This window comes from Penicillium citrinum (genome assembly GCF_028827155.1).
Source record: "Penicillium citrinum strain IBT 23319 chromosome Unknown utg000001l:1.0-4955037.0:1.0-4956770.0, whole genome shotgun sequence".
NCBI classification, from domain to species: domain Eukaryota; kingdom Fungi; phylum Ascomycota; class Eurotiomycetes; order Eurotiales; family Aspergillaceae; genus Penicillium; species Penicillium citrinum.
In genome coordinates, this window is record NW_026622686.1 from 1,590,744 (window position 1) to 1,606,969 (window position 16,226).

General features: G+C 47.9%; 7 protein-coding genes across 7 annotated transcripts; 3 read left to right on the top strand and 4 right to left on the bottom strand.

The window, feature by feature from the left end:
• Positions 1–258: 258 nt before the first annotated feature.
• On the bottom strand, positions 259–1,581 carry tpcE (Zn(II)2Cys6 domain-containing transcription factor tpcE; the record flags this gene model as incomplete). The annotated part of the gene is made up of 1 exon (XM_056639508.1): positions 259–1,581. The coding sequence occupies one exon, from the start codon at positions 1,579–1,581 to the stop codon at positions 259–261; it is 1,323 nt and encodes a 440-aa protein (XP_056505265.1).
• Positions 1,582–2,820: 1,239 nt separating this feature from the next.
• On the bottom strand, positions 2,821–4,352 carry tpcD (trypacidin cluster transcriptional coactivator tpcD; the record flags this gene model as incomplete). Its single annotated transcript, XM_056639509.1, has 3 exons — positions 2,821–3,411; positions 3,482–4,006; positions 4,104–4,352. 3 exons carry the CDS (start codon positions 4,350–4,352, stop codon positions 2,821–2,823), a joined length of 1,365 nt encoding a protein of 454 aa, XP_056505266.1.
• Positions 4,353–5,226: 874 nt separating this feature from the next.
• tpcC (non-reducing polyketide synthase tpcC) lies at positions 5,227–10,811 on the bottom strand (the record flags this gene model as incomplete). Its single annotated transcript, XM_056639510.1, is given in 7 exon segments — positions 5,227–6,477; positions 6,537–6,689; positions 6,706–8,889; positions 8,955–9,995; positions 10,007–10,057; positions 10,116–10,422; positions 10,486–10,811. The coding sequence occupies 7 exon segments, from the start codon at positions 10,809–10,811 to the stop codon at positions 5,227–5,229; spliced, it is 5,313 nt and encodes a 1,770-aa protein (XP_056505267.1).
• An 826-nt stretch (positions 10,812–11,637) lies between these two features.
• tpcK (decarboxylase tpcK) lies at positions 11,638–12,217 on the bottom strand (the record flags this gene model as incomplete). Its single annotated transcript, XM_056639511.1, has 3 exons — positions 11,638–11,707; positions 11,768–11,964; positions 12,026–12,217. 3 exons carry the CDS (start codon positions 12,215–12,217, stop codon positions 11,638–11,640), a joined length of 459 nt encoding a protein of 152 aa, XP_056505268.1.
• A 270-nt stretch (positions 12,218–12,487) lies between these two features.
• Positions 12,488–13,066, top strand: tpcL (anthrone oxygenase tpcL; the record flags this gene model as incomplete). Its single annotated transcript, XM_056639512.1, has 2 exons — positions 12,488–12,563; positions 12,627–13,066. 2 exons carry the CDS (start codon positions 12,488–12,490, stop codon positions 13,064–13,066), a joined length of 516 nt encoding a protein of 171 aa, XP_056505269.1.
• A 392-nt stretch (positions 13,067–13,458) lies between these two features.
• tpcM (methyltransferase tpcM) lies at positions 13,459–14,376 on the top strand (the record flags this gene model as incomplete). Its single annotated transcript, XM_056639513.1, has 1 exon — positions 13,459–14,376. One exon carries the CDS (start codon positions 13,459–13,461, stop codon positions 14,374–14,376), a length of 918 nt encoding a protein of 305 aa, XP_056505270.1.
• Positions 14,377–15,295: 919 nt separating this feature from the next.
• On the top strand, positions 15,296–16,063 carry tpcG (oxidoreductase tpcG; the record flags this gene model as incomplete). The annotated part of the gene is made up of 1 exon (XM_056639514.1): positions 15,296–16,063. One exon carries the CDS (start codon positions 15,296–15,298, stop codon positions 16,061–16,063), a length of 768 nt encoding a protein of 255 aa, XP_056505271.1.
• Positions 16,064–16,226: the final 163 nt, after the last annotated feature.

The window sequence follows — 16,226 nt, forward strand, 5'->3', positions numbered from 1 at the left end:
ACCAGTATTTGATAGTGCTGCGTCCATGATTAGGGTGACTATATGAATCTCAGGTAGCTTCAAACTGGACATATCTGGTTTGCTATAGATTGGTATATCATTGAGGTAGAAGTATAAAATCTAAAATGGAACCTGCATTGCTCTCGTAAATTTGAAAATTCAACTAGAACAGAACTATCTAGGTTCAGGAAGGACTCTTTATTTATTCTGCCATGACAATGAAATGCGTAAACGACGTAAACTGGCGATCTTTTCATCCTAGCGAAGTCTACCCACAATCTCTGCCGAGAGGGTACGGAGACGCTTTCGTAAATCGCTCTCAAACTGCTCTAACATATAACGAGGGAAGGGGAACAACCTCTCCATATAAAATAAATTGTCCGAGTTGTCTGATTCGGGGAGATTCCGGCTTTCCCCAGCTCCGCCGTCGGCTTGAAAGCATTGGGAGAGGATGTTCACCACACGTTGCACGCGGTGGAGCTGGCCAAGAACCTGCTGCGCGACTTTCCGGCTTTGCTCCTCACTGTCAGTGCAAGAGGTATTTTCCAACCATGCCATCTGCTCTGAGCCTGGTGAATTCTGGTCGTAACCGTCGTCATCTAATCCCGGTGTTTGGCGCAACACCGCGGCATACCGGGTCAGCACTTTCAAGATGATGACTGATAGTACCGCCAGTAGATACCCATCTTCCGCAGGCTTCTCTTGTAAAATATCACTAATCACCTGGATTGTCTGCTCGTTCTGGGTCATGACGGATCGAACGCTCCGTATGGAGCGGAGTCCGGTATGGCTTTCCACTGGCACTTGGTTCAACGAGGAGGCTGGGGAGGGTGGATCTTTGAGAAGTGTTAGGGCTCGAGCAAAGCTGCAAATCTGCCCCGAGCTCAGCCCTTCGACCGAAGCAGGTCGGATGTTTGTCAGATTTTGCGGCGGAGCAACGTTTGGAGCGACGGCCGCATCAACGGAGGACGAGTCCGTAGGCAATGTGGTAGCCCGACCCCAATCGGATAAATTGTTGGCTCCGTACGGATGATGAAAATGGGACGGATCTATTAGGTTATTCATCGAAAATGAAACACCGGAGGTGGAAAATTCGGCCAAATTGAAGTCCAAGGTGGCCGGAGTCGAGATCGTCGGATCTCCCAAGGATCCTTCTAAGGAAGAAGGCCCCGAAAATATGTCTGGAAAGTCTCCCGGTGGTGATACAGGAGACATCTGCATCATATCCGGCTCCGACAGATCGTTTGTCCAAATAGGTGCCGCCGTTGTGGTCGTCGCCGTCGCCGTCGCCGTCGCAGTCAATGCTGCTATGGTCGTTGGTATCGTAGCCGGTACATCCTGATCCCGGGACACTGGTGGCACGGTAGATTGTGATACTCGGCGCCCGGGTTTGCGGCCTGCACGTTTAGTAGCAAAGTATTCACATGGCCTGCCTTGCTTTGCGCAGCGAGAACAGGTCGGCTTTTCCTTGCTGCATTTGATCTTCGATGCGGCACAGCGGTTGCAGCTATCCCGCAGTTTGAGACTGGTCGGCTCAACACTAGTGCGACAAGGAGTGCGTGGGGATCGCGTTGTGTCCATTTCTAAATCCATGTCTGAAAGATCTGTTCATGAACGCACATATACATAGCAATGGAACCAGACGGCGGCATGTTGAGAGCTCGAAAATAGATGCCACGAAAAAAGGTCAGCGAGCTCGTGGCTTCTCGTAACTTCTGATTGCGCTAGCAAGGGTATAATCCTCTTCAGAGAAATGGCTGCGACCGGTGGGGGCGAAGACGTGAGTAAAAGCCAATATGGAAAAGAAGCATCTTACTCGTTAGGGCCTTCGCCCCCAGAATCACAGGCATGAGAGAGCGGGCCATCAGCAATTGAGATAGAACACTCATTCATGGTACTTCTGACTTTATCATCGTCAGCCTCACGAGATCGTCATCATGTATCGTAATATTCTCATAGCTCCAACACTCCCATATTGAGAAATACCGGAATGTGAGCTTAGGTCTGCTGAGAAAGTCGAACAAGGTTCGTTTTCATGACAGGACAGTACATGAAGGATTGATCTGGGTTATCTCCGAGCCAAGAAACTAACGGAGTACATTTGCAGTTTTGGTGATAGGAACCCTCGAGGCCTGCAGGATTGGGGCGAACAACAATTAATTCTTGATAGACCAACGTGTATGAAATCTTGCGTGATTCGCAGTGCTTACCCCCTCCGGCTACATAAGGTACTTCCCAGATGCTACCATAATATTCGTCATGCAGATCGCTTATGCACATTTGGCTAAATTGTTGCAGATCGCCAATGCATGTTCTATTAGTACTTGACTCGTGTATGCCGTATGTTCAGTCTTGTACTTTCTATTTGTGTGCCTAGGTAGCGTACAGAGAGGGGTTTGGTGCTTCATGACCAATCAGAAACCGTCTGTTCCTCAGTAATCAATAATTTAAATAGTAAGCTGCAGCTCTAGACTCTTTAGACTTGGAATTCCACAGCCATGCCAAGCCCGTCAACAACGGAAGAGGCTGAGAGCCTCGGGGCCAACCGCTGTTGCTTGGCTACTTAATATCCCGAGGTCCCCACAGTTATGCATTTGAGTAGGTAATGATAAGCATGATTCTCCAATTTCAACGTTGTATTGTTCTACTGTGGTATCTTTGATTGGCTACTTTATTGCTCAGCCTCATGAATACGCATGTACATTCCCAACGCAAAGGAATATATAATGTAATGGTATCAGTAATTGTAATTTGATTTCAATATTATTGTTCTTTCATGGATCGTTCACAATATCTATCGGATAATATGTATGTCTCTATCTAATGGTCCGTATATGCCTGATACTTGATCTCCAGCGCGACGGTACCGTGCTTCCCCGGCGACTTGACCCGATTCACCAGTACTAGCCTCCCCTCGCTGTCACTCACCCCACTCAATAGATTGACTACCTTCGAGATCTCTAGTTCCTGATCATTAAATAATTGTAATAATGACAGGTCTCGAATCCGCATCAGGGTTACCGCTTCCGTGCTCTCATGGCTGCCCTCAGATAGGAAAGGAACGATGAGAACCATGGTGGCTGACCGATTCATTCGAAGTACATCCAAGTGGGCCTTAAGCTCGGCACTCGTTTGCGTTACCAAAGAGGGGGATTCTATTCCCGGTATCGGTAAGGGTAAGTTGACGATGTAGATTGCGGCATCGAAGATGATTTGATGGGACCCGAGGACTCGCTGCTGGACGGCCACGCGGGGTGTAGGGCGCACTTGTCGCGCCTTGTCGAAGTCTGAAGATATACTCCCATTTTTGATCGCGGAAAGGTCCCCTATATGGTTCAATTGAACCGTGAAGCACAGTGTAGGGTATTGACTGGCAAGGGCGATTGCGCGCTCGGTGGATCGCGCCCCGACCTGCATGCGTGAAAGAATTGGTTAGAGATAAGGTGCAGAGCTCATGATGACAACAGGAAGAAAGTAGTACCTCTACAACGGTCGCATTGGCCATTCGAAAAGGCTCAAGGCAGGTTAGAACATCCGTAGCCATATCACACGGATGTCCCGTTCCATGACGGAGATATGCATGCCATTGACGCTGCAGTCGGGGCAGACGAATCTCTTCTGGTACGGCACAGACAGTCCAATTAGATATGTTAGAGTCGATATGATGGGATTGTTGAGTCAATTCCTTGGATGACATTGAGCACTGCTTCGTGGTTTCTGCCATTCCCAACGCGGCCGGAGCCACCCGTTCGGCCAGGAATATAGTGGCATCCAGATAGGATGGTTGTAGGACAAAAGACGCAGATAGACTGCTATGGGATACATGACCTGGCTGACATTCTTGTAAAAACCCAGCTGTCGCAACCATTCGTATTACTCGAGTGAGTTGACTCTCAGGAATGCCTATGAGATCTGATACGTCTTTAATCATGGCACTGCCGTCCAGCGGAATGCACGCGGGAACCTGGAACTCTCCCAGCCATTGCACACATGCAAGAAGCTGTGTCTATTAGGACTCAATCAGCTAGCTGCTTCTTCTCACTGAATACATCTTGGAATAATGCTAGGCCGCGAGAAAGGGAGAAGAAAAATTGATGATTTACCTGACTGGCCAATTGCTTTAAGAAGTCGTTTGGGCCAGCCAGCATGACTTGAAGTCTGCTGATAATCGCCAAAACCGACTCTCGAGCTCGATGGACCTCTGCTGGAGCTCCATGTGGGATAATTTGTGGTGGCTTCCCCTGTACTGTACCGTTGGCATAAAGTTGTGCTCTCTGGCAATGTGCTATGAGGTTCTCAATTGCAGAGGAAAGTTCCTTGCTTTGAGACTCGAGTTCTGCTAGAACTTGCATCGCGTGTTTCGTATTTCCAAGTAGAAAAAGTTGTGTTTCGCAGGCAGAACCCGAGTCTCATCTCTAACAGATTGTTCTAAACTTTTAGCCCCCGGGCTATTACTAGTTTGTAGGTCTATGGCTATGTCGGATTTTGAAAATGATCTTGTTCTCTCCCGGATGGAGAGCCATACTAATCAATGATACGGTAAGAACTATAATACGGTAACAACTAGTATTCGTAAGCAACAAATGTCCCGAGGAGTGGATTGAAGATTTGATATACGTATATGCATCATTTAGTATAGCCGAGTAAGGAAACAAGCTGCGAGGAGTAATACTGCATAAAATTGATCATCCCGGCAGAAATTGCCCCAGGAAATCCTCTATCCTAGTCAGTGATATGCCGCGGAAAAATGATATCATGCCTAAATTTATGAGCGATACCGTAGACCATTTTAAGTGGACAGTAGAGAAGAGAGAGTAACATGGATGTTTCAAACTAATGCAACGCCACGCGAACCGCCCCCGGATCCCGCCCCGCCCCGCCATGGGCGTCCCGCCTGATTGTATGTATGTAGACATCGGCCAAACCCGTCCGACCCACAATCCATTGTAGATTTTGGGTCCAACTCTTCAAGCTAGTGCAGATTTTTCCAAATCCAGAATCTACTAAGGAGGCTCGGTAAAAGTCAATTTGATTATTAACAGAGCAGATCGATAACTATATCTCATCTAAAATTAAACATCAAAAGCTATTGAATTTTGGATCAGGATGTTCAATCTATTGTAGATTCTACCAATATTTATACCTGGTATACTAGTAAATCTTAATTTGCATGTTAGGGACTTTATTGACAGAAATATCAGACTGAAATCTATGTGAGGAAACAATCTAGCTGTAATACTCCTCCAGCCAACTCCGCAAGTCTCCAATCGTTGGGTACTCCAGGAAAAGACTTCCCCCGACTACTACCCCAAGATCCGCCCGCAACTTTTCTGCAATCACCAAACTCATCAAGGAATCGACGCCTAAGTCCGCAAAGCTAGCGTCATCGGTGAGATCCGCCAGATCCTGTCCGGACTCCGAGGCGATAACGAGGAGCGCCTTGGCAGTCGTGGTATCCGAGCTCACATCAACCGGCTCTGCGCCATTAGTGCTATTATTTTCTTTGGTGACGGATATAGCTTTCGTATCATTGATGCTGTTGATACCGTTGGTACCAGTGATACCGTTGGTGCCGTTGACGACGGGCGATTCTACCCTCGGGACCAAGGGCTTAGAAGAAGAAGACGCCGTTGCCACAGGTGGCGCATTGGCATCGTCGGGTGCAGAGAAGAAACGGCTGAGTAGGATTCGTGGATACTGACGGAATTTAATTCCACCGACCATGCCGACGATGGTTTCATCTTGAAGAATGTAGACGTCGCCGAGGTACACATTCGGGTCATCGGCGGTTGGAATCATCTTGACGTACGAACGGTACTTGCCTCCTGGCACGAGAGGTTTAGCAAAGCGCATCGAGTGCCAACCTGGCGTGACACAGAAATTATTCTTTGCATCCCCGGCGTCCGTTACGTTCATGATAAAACCAGCAAGATGAGCGACGCTATCAATGAAATTCGGAGGTACTGTCCAGTTGCCGCCTGTCTCGCTAGAGAGCTCGATATCGGCGAACGCCTCGTATTCATGTAGGACCACCGATTGCATTCCCCGATATTTCTTGGCGTAGTTTACTAGGCTGTTTGCGAAAAGAAGATAGGCCATGCCGTTGTTGAAGCGGTTTGCGGTACCCGTTATCGCAAGTCTTTCAAGGTCTTCGACACGACCTTTGATCAGATGGGTGATAGGAACCCAAGAAGCAAGCCATTCCTCTGAATCCCCATAGTAAATAGTTGCAGTAGCGAAAGGTTCATCCAAGGTACCACCGGCTTGCACGTTATACCAAGTCAGCTCTGCTCTGTTGGTGTCAAGGCGGCTCGTTGCCGTGACTTGGATGAGCTGCTGGGAATTAGGGTTTTTGTTGGCAACGAGTCCCTTGCGAACATCCAGGTTGGTGATATTCATGTGAACGTCTTTAGCCTTTGGTCTGAGCTTCTTGTAAATGTATTCACCCAGGGTGAATGAAATATCAGCGTGGATAGACTGCATATAAAGTTAGCTCAATTGGCGACGATAGTTATCAAATCTTCAGGGTGACCTACCGACGTAACCACCCCACAACCGTTCATCTCATGGCCATAAGCGGCAGCGCGGAAATCAGACTGCATCAAGTCAGACTGCATGACAACTGTACCTGATGTCGCGTCGAAGCTTTCATCGATGATGCGATGAACGCTCGACGTGCTGAGACCGGACTTGGGGGGGTTGGACGGAAGCCAGGCCCTTTTCTTTATCGTAGAAATTATTTCCCTTGGTGAGGGACCAGTCGCCCTCATATTGGATCCAGTAGAGTTTCTCATTCCACGCGTATGTTGGGAGATCCAAGAGTCGCAGGTTTCTTTCAAATGGCCTATGGAACGCATTCCAATCGACCGCCACCCCGGCTAGATGGAGAGATGAAAGGCTCTGGGCTAGAGTGGTCCAGTTGTCCTCGCCACGCCGGAGCGATGGGACAGCCACATTAATGGGCGAGAGTGTGGATTTGATAAAGGCGACACTGACGGGATGAGGTCCAATTTCCATCCAGACAGTCTCATTATTCACGATGTCGATCTTTTGTGCCGCTTCCAGAGCTTCTAGGAAGTTGACAGTCTCGCGAGTAGCCCGGCGCAAGTAGTTAGCATTGATGCTCTTATTGTCAAAGATGACCTTGCTGAGCAAAGGGGAGATGACGGGGATATGAGGTGTCTGGAAGACAACGCCACTAGCGAGTGCTTCGAACTCCTCTAGAACGGGATCGGTCTGGGCAGAATGGAATGCAAAGGCAACATCCAAACTAAAGCATTTGTACCCCTCGGCCTCGAGGATAGGGATGATGGCATCCATATCCTGGATTGGGCCACTGAGAACCGTTTCTTTTGGGCCATTAATGCATGCAATCTCATAAGGTTTTTCGTTGGCGGTCTTCTCAATTTGAGTAACAGACGCTCGTACAGCCACCATCTTGTGATCACCCGCATGACATTTCTTTTGAAGTAGCGCGGCTCGCTGGCCAACGAGGAAGATGGCATCGCTAGCTGAAAGGACTCCCGCAACATGTAAAGCCGCGTATTCCCCTAGGCTATGTCCGACAACAACGTCAGGCCTCACGCCTAAAGTGTCCCAGTACTTTGCCAGAGCAATTTCCGTGCAGACTAATGCGAGTTGTGTTTGGACTTGCGAGTGCTGATACTCCTTTTCAAAGCTTCCATCAATCACAGGAACAAAGGAGGGAAATCCCTGGCCTTGAGCAATGGTATCCAAGTGTAGGATTTGGGACCGGAAGTAGGGCGAGTAATGGAACAGCTCGAAATTGGAGGACTTATACATCGCCCCCTGTCCGGTGAAAGCAAATGCTACTGGAGGCGCTCCAGTGCTTGGGATGGGTTTATGAGTTTCGACCGATCCAAGCGCGGTATTCAGTTGCTTCCGAACCTGAGATATACTGGACGCGGCAATGGCCACGCGGTGATTGTGGTGGTATCGGCGGGCAGTGGTAGTGTAGGATAGATGCGCCAGGGAGACCTCAGGGCTTCCCTCCAGATACGCAAGAATTCTTTCAATATTCCCACGGAGAGACACCTTGCTTTTGGCTGACACGGCAACTACATGAGTAGATCGAGGGTCTGGCTTTGCAGCATCCTGCCTTTCGGGAGCATCTTCCAGTAGAATGCTGGTGTTACCTCCAGCCGCACTGAAGTTGTTGACGGCAGCCCTTCGCTTCGTCCCAGGTAATCTAGGCCACTCAGTCTTCTCATATGGGATACGAACTTGGCGCTGGTCCAAATCCTTGGGGAAAATGGGGTTTAGCTTATTCTTGATACCAACATGTGGTGGAATAGCATTCTTCTGCAGCATCAGTAGGACCTTCAATAGAGCCGTTATGCCGGCACCCGCTTCACTATGCCCTACATTTGCCTTGACTGCGCCAATGTAGAGTGGATTTTTCGAGGTGCGGCGCTTGGTATTAGGTGCGTAGACTGCAGTGACAGACTGGATCTCTTCGGCGTCACCCGCCTGGGTACCGGTACCATGCATCTCGACGAAGCCGACATCAAGGGGGTCCACGCCAGCTTGGCTGGCAACAAGCTTGCCTAGGTACGCTTGGTGACCCGCATGAGGATGGGTGATGGAGATTGCTTCGGCGGAGTGATTGGTGGCCGCGCCTACAATAACCCCGAGAATGTTGTCGTTATCGGCCTCGGCATCCTCAAGACGCTTCATGACCACAGAGCCGACGGCATCCGCTCGGACATAACCGTCTGCCTCACTGTCCCATGTCTTGCATGCGTTTGGTGTTTTGGAAAGGAAATGGCCATGACTGAGACCGGCAAAGGCGTCCGAGTTAGTCAAGACATTTGTTCCACCAGCCACCGCAGTATCTAGCTCGCCGTTCCACAATGCGGTGCAGGCAGACTTTAAACGATTGTCAATATTAGTTTTTAATAAGTTAAACCCCTGGGAATGGATCTGGAGCTTACCTGGATAGTTGCTAAACTGGAAGAGCATGCGGTGTCAATGCTGTAGCTCGGCCCAGAGAACTTGAAGAAATAATTAATTCGTCCCGGACCGAATGCACGACATCCACCAGGAATAAAATAAGTGCTGATATGTTGTCCTGTGTTGACTTCTCGATAATCGTCACTCGCCTGTCCATAAAATGTCCCAATGCGGCGTAAATCTGTGGCGGCAGTCCTATTTGCTGTATAGCCAGCTCGTTCAAGTGCCTCGTATGCGGTGACAAGAACAAGTCGCTGCATGGGATCAGTTTGCTCTGCTTCACGTGGCGACATGTTGAAGAATGCGGCATCAAAGAGCCCCGGCTCGTCGATGAAACAGCCGTATGGGGTATGGCTGGCGTTAACTCTCTTTCCGGCAGGGTCGTAGTGGGAATCAACATCGAACCGGTCAGCTGGGATTTTCCTATGAACATCCAAGCCCCTTTCGAGCATATCCCAGAATTTCTCAGTGTCTGTTGCACCACTGGGCATCCTGCAGGACATGCCAACAATGGCGATCTTCGATTGCTGGGGCCGTGATGGTCCACCGTCGTCGTGACGCTGGTTATTGTGCACCCATGGCATGATCTCCTCAGTTGAAATTTCTAAGCTAGTGGAGCTTTTCAACGTTTTGGAAAGATCATGAATAGGAAGTGAAGTTCTAAACACGACAACTTTGCACTCAGTCGCTCTCAGATTCTTGGCCAGCTGAGTCATTCCCTGTGTGACCTTGTCCCATTGGATAGCTTGAGTGAGAATCTCTGTGATAATCCCCTCGAATATTTGGATCGCATTGTCGGCGGGAAACGGTAGGCCAGTACTGGTGGAGTAAATGGGTAAACGTGGTAAGAAGCGAGAGTTCACCACTTTCATCGAGCTTGTGTGTACAATTTCTTTCACATTTTGAGGAGTGTATATGTGCTTTGCGTGGCACAAGCCTCCGTATACTGGCAGGGGATGCACTTGTGATTGTGGAAGAATTGAGCCGTACGGAACATGGACTTCAGCCTTGCCGGTGGACCACTGATAGTTACTGATGTGGCACTCAAAGCGCTAATAAAGATCTTGGCCGTCTCATGAACCCTCTATATATCCAGTCAGAGTTTGAAGAATCCAAGGATACATGTCTAGTATGCAACTTACCTCTTTAGCTTGGAGCAAGTCAAGCTCCTTTTGAACCTCATCGGCAGACACATTAGCCACAACATAGGCCCAAGTATCTGGTGAGCTAGTATCCGTCAAGTCTCTAGTCTCCAGGTTCTGGGAAACTTCGTTGACAAGGACTCCGAGACGGAAAGCCTGCCGAACAACCTGAGCACCCGTAATAGAGATGTCCGCTATCGAAGAGGCCAATGAGACGGCAGCGGTAGCCAAAAGCCCTATTCCTAGGCCGGCCAAAGCTGTATTGGCACTGGAGTTGTCAAAAGCACTGGGGTAGTTCTCATAGTACCTACAGATTCCAGTTACTATATATGATCTTGGAGATCATGTGAAGTTGAGTTGTTTCACTTACCCAATGAGAGTTCCCACTTCAATGACACAGAGGAGGATACCATCTATAGCTCCACAAAGGGGACCGCTTCGCAGTTCGGAAAAATCCGCAAAGTTCAAAATCGTGTTAAAGGGAGGGACCAGTTTCCTTAGAGCCGTGGGCAATTGCCGCAATTCTTCCCGAATAGCGATGGTGGCCTCCTCTAGAAATCGGGCGAGAGTTGAATGTTTTCTATCTTTGCTGTGGTTATGGAGTTCTCGGAAAATAGTTTGTAGGTCATCCTGGGGAAACTCATTACTGAAGTAGATGAGCTTCATCTTGCTGGGGACAGTAGTGTTATTCCTCATGATCAGGGATTGTACCTATTGAACTCTCAAAGAATCTAATGGCCAGCACCATAGTAGACTCGGACGCTAAGAAGTTTTATACCTAGATATACCATAGACAGTCTAGGCCATGTCGGTGTCAATGACGGGGCTAATATGTCTTATACACCGCACTCTTTGCCGATCTCCGAGTGCTGGGGCCTCCAAAAGATAGAAAGATATGGGACTAGATTCATTGTTTCGGGGCATTTCAATGCATACTTGCCATGTAAGGCCAACATACAATTACAGTTGGTAATATTATGCCAAAGGGGCTTAGTTACATTTCACTTTTGCGATATACAGGCTACGATTTTCCTACGCTGTGGGCGTGACTCTAAAAAGCCTTTCGGGACGTATTAACGAATAGAGTACGCTGAGATTTGAGCCCTCCAATCTATGTAGATTATTAGCTAGTTGGTGTATTGCAGCTATCGTAGTTACAAGTATTTACCCGGGGTATGAGAAGGGGCCAGGTCAAAGCGATCTGAGTAGAATCCGAGCGGTTGGTTGGTTCAGGTTTCCCGTAGTCCGAACGAAAGTTGAAGTGTCGTTAGTTTCGCCACCATATATTCAGTATTAAAAGAGCTATGAGCTGGCATAGATTGCTGAACACCATTTTTCAGCGGAGGCTAAAACTATTTAGAAACATGGCATCCATATCCAACAAAGATATGATATGTGGCTAAGTGAATCTAGTCGCGGAGATATGTAATACAGGAGACGGCCCTTTCTCTAATGAAACTACACTTCTTGAGAAGAACGACGGGAGGAATATATATGAAGTGTCTAATTCATAGAGCTATGCCTAAAAATCTTCGAAGCCGTTCACAACCTCACCGTCTCGGATGTACTCTTCGACCCACCCAATTGTCATCCTGCAAAGTGTTAGAAAACTTGGAAAAGCTTCATTAGCAGTAAACGAAAGCGGCACATACATGCTCTTCTTTGTATCAGCAAATTTCTCATGATCCCCCGCCAGATGTTCCTTGTACCACGGATCTTGCTTCATGCGCTTGTAATCCTCAACATTTTTGAAGAAGACCTGACTGAAACAGTCAAAATCGGCCATATTGACCATCTGGTGGTCGAAAAGTTGTGCCATCATGGCCCTTGTCGCGGCTTGGTTGTGAATCTATTTTGTTTTGCTAGTCAGCCATCGACGAAGGGGAAGAATTACGGATTGTACGTCGTACCTGGGTCCATCGTTTGACATTGTACTTGACCATGAGTTCCTTGGTCATAGGTGCAGAAATATTGACCATATGATTACGGTAATCTTCTTCACTCATACCCGGCTTGCGGTAGCCGCAGATAGTCAGGCAGAGATACCGGTTCTCCGTCGACTCTGTCTGCTTCTGAAACTCAGGGTCGCGACAATGTGCCATTATTCACGATGCTGTATTCAATACTTCTTTATTAAAAGATGGGAATAGAATCAAACTGTCAATAGTCTAATAATCGAGGAAGGAGGAAGAGGGAGGTATTCTGGCATTCGGACAGATGTTTCAACCCGAACATTACTATTCCGATAATATACCCGAACAGGCTCGAGCCCATTGATCGGACCTTTCAAAGCTATAACTCAACGAACGATGGTTCTCTACGAAAAAAGACGAGAAAAATAAGATCAAGGTCTTTACAATCCCCAAGCAAAAATGCCGTTTCCAACTGATTCAGTGCCGAGTGTTGGGCCTCAGGCAGCTGCTGTGATCGGTGGCTCTTTTCTCACAGGTGAGTATTCAAACTGTTGCTTCACCTTCACGTAGCTACTGGCATATTAATGTGACATTTTAGGAGCCATGGCCTGCCTTTCAGGTGTAGTAATTCCTGTCTTTCTCGACACAGACACGGATTCCGCCCACCTCCTTCGGCAATGGGTTCGCGTCTATCATTACGGCCATATCTATATGCCAACGCTCTGTGTCGGCACCTTTGGGCTCTACCAGTATACTGCGCTGCACAAGTATCGGAAAAATGGGGATTGGCTCCTTTACGCCGTGGCTGGGGCGACGACGATCGCCATGGTACCGTTCACTTGGATTTTCATGGCGCCCACAAATAACGTTTTATTTGGACTGGATAAATCGGCAACGACATCAACGTTGGTGGAAAATTTTGCTTCCGTGCAGAATATTGTTGTAAAATGGTCATGGTTGCATGATTTCCGCTGCATATTTCCGTTTGTCGGTGTTTTGCTTGGTTTTCGGGGTATTTTGCGGGAGCTCGGTGCTTAGTGAGACCGGAGGTGGAGCACGTCAGGATCGGGGAGAGGCTTTTGAATACCGACTTTCGCAGTCACAATCGGAAGAATTGTTCCAATATTATACCTGCAACTTGGTATCTCCATTCTTATTTTGTGATGCTCGTACCAGTCGCGATATAGTTCAATGTACCATCCTTGTCGGCCTCCCATGCGGAGCATTTAGATGTATATGGACCACCGACAATCAAATCATAACTCTATACTTTAAGAGTAGAACTAAAATCTTCCAAGCCATCACTTATTTTAGAAAACACAAATTTTGAGACAGCATTTGAGCATATTGCCTTCTCTCTGTTCTTTTCTTCCCTCGTCGTTCATTGCAACCCTTCCAAATATCTTCCTGGTAGATTCAGGTCAGCAAAAATGAACCATAACGGTACAATTTTCAAGCAAGACAAGGCTTTCTGGAATAATTACTTGAAAGGTCGACCTCATGCCCCCGACTCTTTCTTCGAACGCATTTTCAGCTACCATGAAGCCCACGGTGGATCTTTTGGCAAAGCCCACGACGTCGGTGCCGGCAACGGTCCTTATTCCGAGACACTACGTTCCAGATTTGAACATGTAATCGTGTCAGATATCGTAGCCAAAAACATCGAATTGGCCCAGGATCGTCTTGGCACCTCTGGATTCAGCTATCGCGTCGCCAAGTTAGAGGAAGTGGATGACATCCCTGCCGAAAGCGTGGATATGGTATTTGCAACAAATGTTATGCATTTCCCTGACCAGGAAGTGGCAATCGCTGCTATATTGAAGCAGCTGAAACCAGGTGGAACTTTTGCCTGTGCAACATTTGGGCCTGCTCGTTTTGCGGATGAGAAACTACAGGATTTGTGGCAGCGTATCAGTTACCAAGGTGGTCGAGAGCTTCTCAAAAAGTCGGAGAACACCACGCAGGTCATTGGTGTTATGGCCAGAACACAGGATGACGCCAATATTGCTCCTCTGAACCCGCAATTCTTTGCACCAGGGGCGAAGCGTTTGCACTTGAATATGGCCAATGGGGGGATTGTTGGACTCCTGCCACCTGAAAAAGCGCATCTAAACAGCGAGCCAAATTATACAGGGGCTGATGATGAGATCTTGTACGAGGAAGAAGATGGATGGAGCTTTGAGAAGGACTTGGGTGGCGTCAAAGAGCATATCTGCTCGTTTCCGTTTATATCTGAGAATCTGGACGCTTTCACAGACCTCTTTGCGGAACTGGACGATATGCTCGGAGATGGGAGATTGGTCAGAGGTTATTGGCCTGCGAAGATAGTACTAGCAACGAAGCTTTGAGAGAATGGGCCTTGGCTTTCATTCAACTTGCGTTCTCTGATTATAGTATACAAAAGTGTCTAAACATTCATTATCTATGTTTGAATCTTTCCTCTGTATGATTGTGAATCTCAACGCAACCAACTTCTCGTAGTGAGCTCTATGACTATGGTTCAACAGAAAGCAACAAGAATAAACAAGCTAACGAGATACAATGTGTTGAATGCTACTTGGATGATAGAGAGACCGAGACAAACGGGAAAGTGGAAAGGCTAGGCCATGGAAATACCATGGACACGGCTGTGCCTGAAACGAGACAGGTTTTCTGGCTCATTCTGTAGTGATATATAGCTGTTAGGTAGTGCAGTCCTTGAGCACCAACCCTTGCTTGCTTGACTCGTCTCACTATCCGTGACCCGTAGTAATTACGTTAGGAAAGGGTTGGGAGGGGGCCACGTAGACTAACTAAATGAACGCTGAGCTGGGAATACCGAAATATATTGGGAAACTTGCTTCATTACCTTTTGGCAGCGAGATTGAAGACCCACATGGACAGATCGGAACATTATCGCGAGGAGAAAGCTTTTGAAATATGCCGGTTTTATAATTGGCCGTGAGTATCGGAATTCGATCATCTAGCCCAGTGGGGGATCCTAGCGCCGCAAGATCTCATTTGGCCGAGGATCCTGTCCTAGAAGTGATTTTAAGGCTAGGCTATGAAAACGCAACTGTAAAAGTGCTTACTGTGGAGCATATCCTTTGCTTATGTCTGAGTATTCACCACGGACGATTCCGTGAGCATCGGTGCCCGCGAGAACCTGCAAGTGCCACCATGATCTAGAGATCTATTATTTTATATGACTCGATTAACTCACTCACTTCCGGACATCGAGGATTCCCAGTTGCCACAAGAACATTTCCAGCCACAAATAGGCAGCTAATGGCCACTTACGCCGTCTTAGGTTCCACTGGGAACTGTGGTACCGCGTTAATTCAATGTCTTCTCCAGCGTCCCGACGTCAACATCAATGCCTATTGCCGCAGTAAAGCGAAGCTGGTGCGCCTCATTCCCGAGGTCCAGGACAACAAGCGGGTAAAAATCTTCGAGGGCAGTATCCACGATGGAGAAGTCCTCACAGCTTGCCTTCGAGACTGCCGTGCTGCCTTCTTGTGTGTCTCGACAAATAATAACCTCCCCGGGTGTCGTCTCGCTCAAGACACGGCCATCAGCGTCATTCAAGCACTCCAAAATATCAAGCAAGCCCCCAAGCTGATCCTACTTTCATCGGCTACAATTGACGACCACTTTTCCCGCCACGTCCCATTCGTTTTAAGGCAAATCCTGTTTCGCTCGGCCTCGTACGTCTACAACGATCTTCTGGAGACTGAAAGGCTTCTCCGTGCAGAGAGTCATTGGTTGACCACGATCTACATGAAACCGGGGGCGTTATCAGTGGACAAGCAGCGAGGCCATGCTTTGAGTCTGACGGAGGAAGGGAGTCCCCTTTCGTACCTCGATCTTGCTGCGGCTATGGTGGAAGCTGTTGACGATCCGGACGGCCGCTACGATATGAAAAACGTCAGCGTGGTGAATACAAACGGACGGGCAAAATTTCCTACTGGCACCCCAATGTGTATTCTTATGGGGCTTATAAGTCATTTCTTTCCATTCTTGCATGTGTATCTGCCATCGACTGGTCCTGGATAAGGTTTCTGCTCGTTGGCTTCAATGAAATTGATCTCGAAATAGTTTAGAAGAATATAAAGCCAGACCGTATGATTCGAAACGTTCTAGTTAAAATGTTATAGTAGTAATAATGTAGCGCTGCAAGCAATCAGTATCCTTAAAACGACATTATATGGTTCGAAAT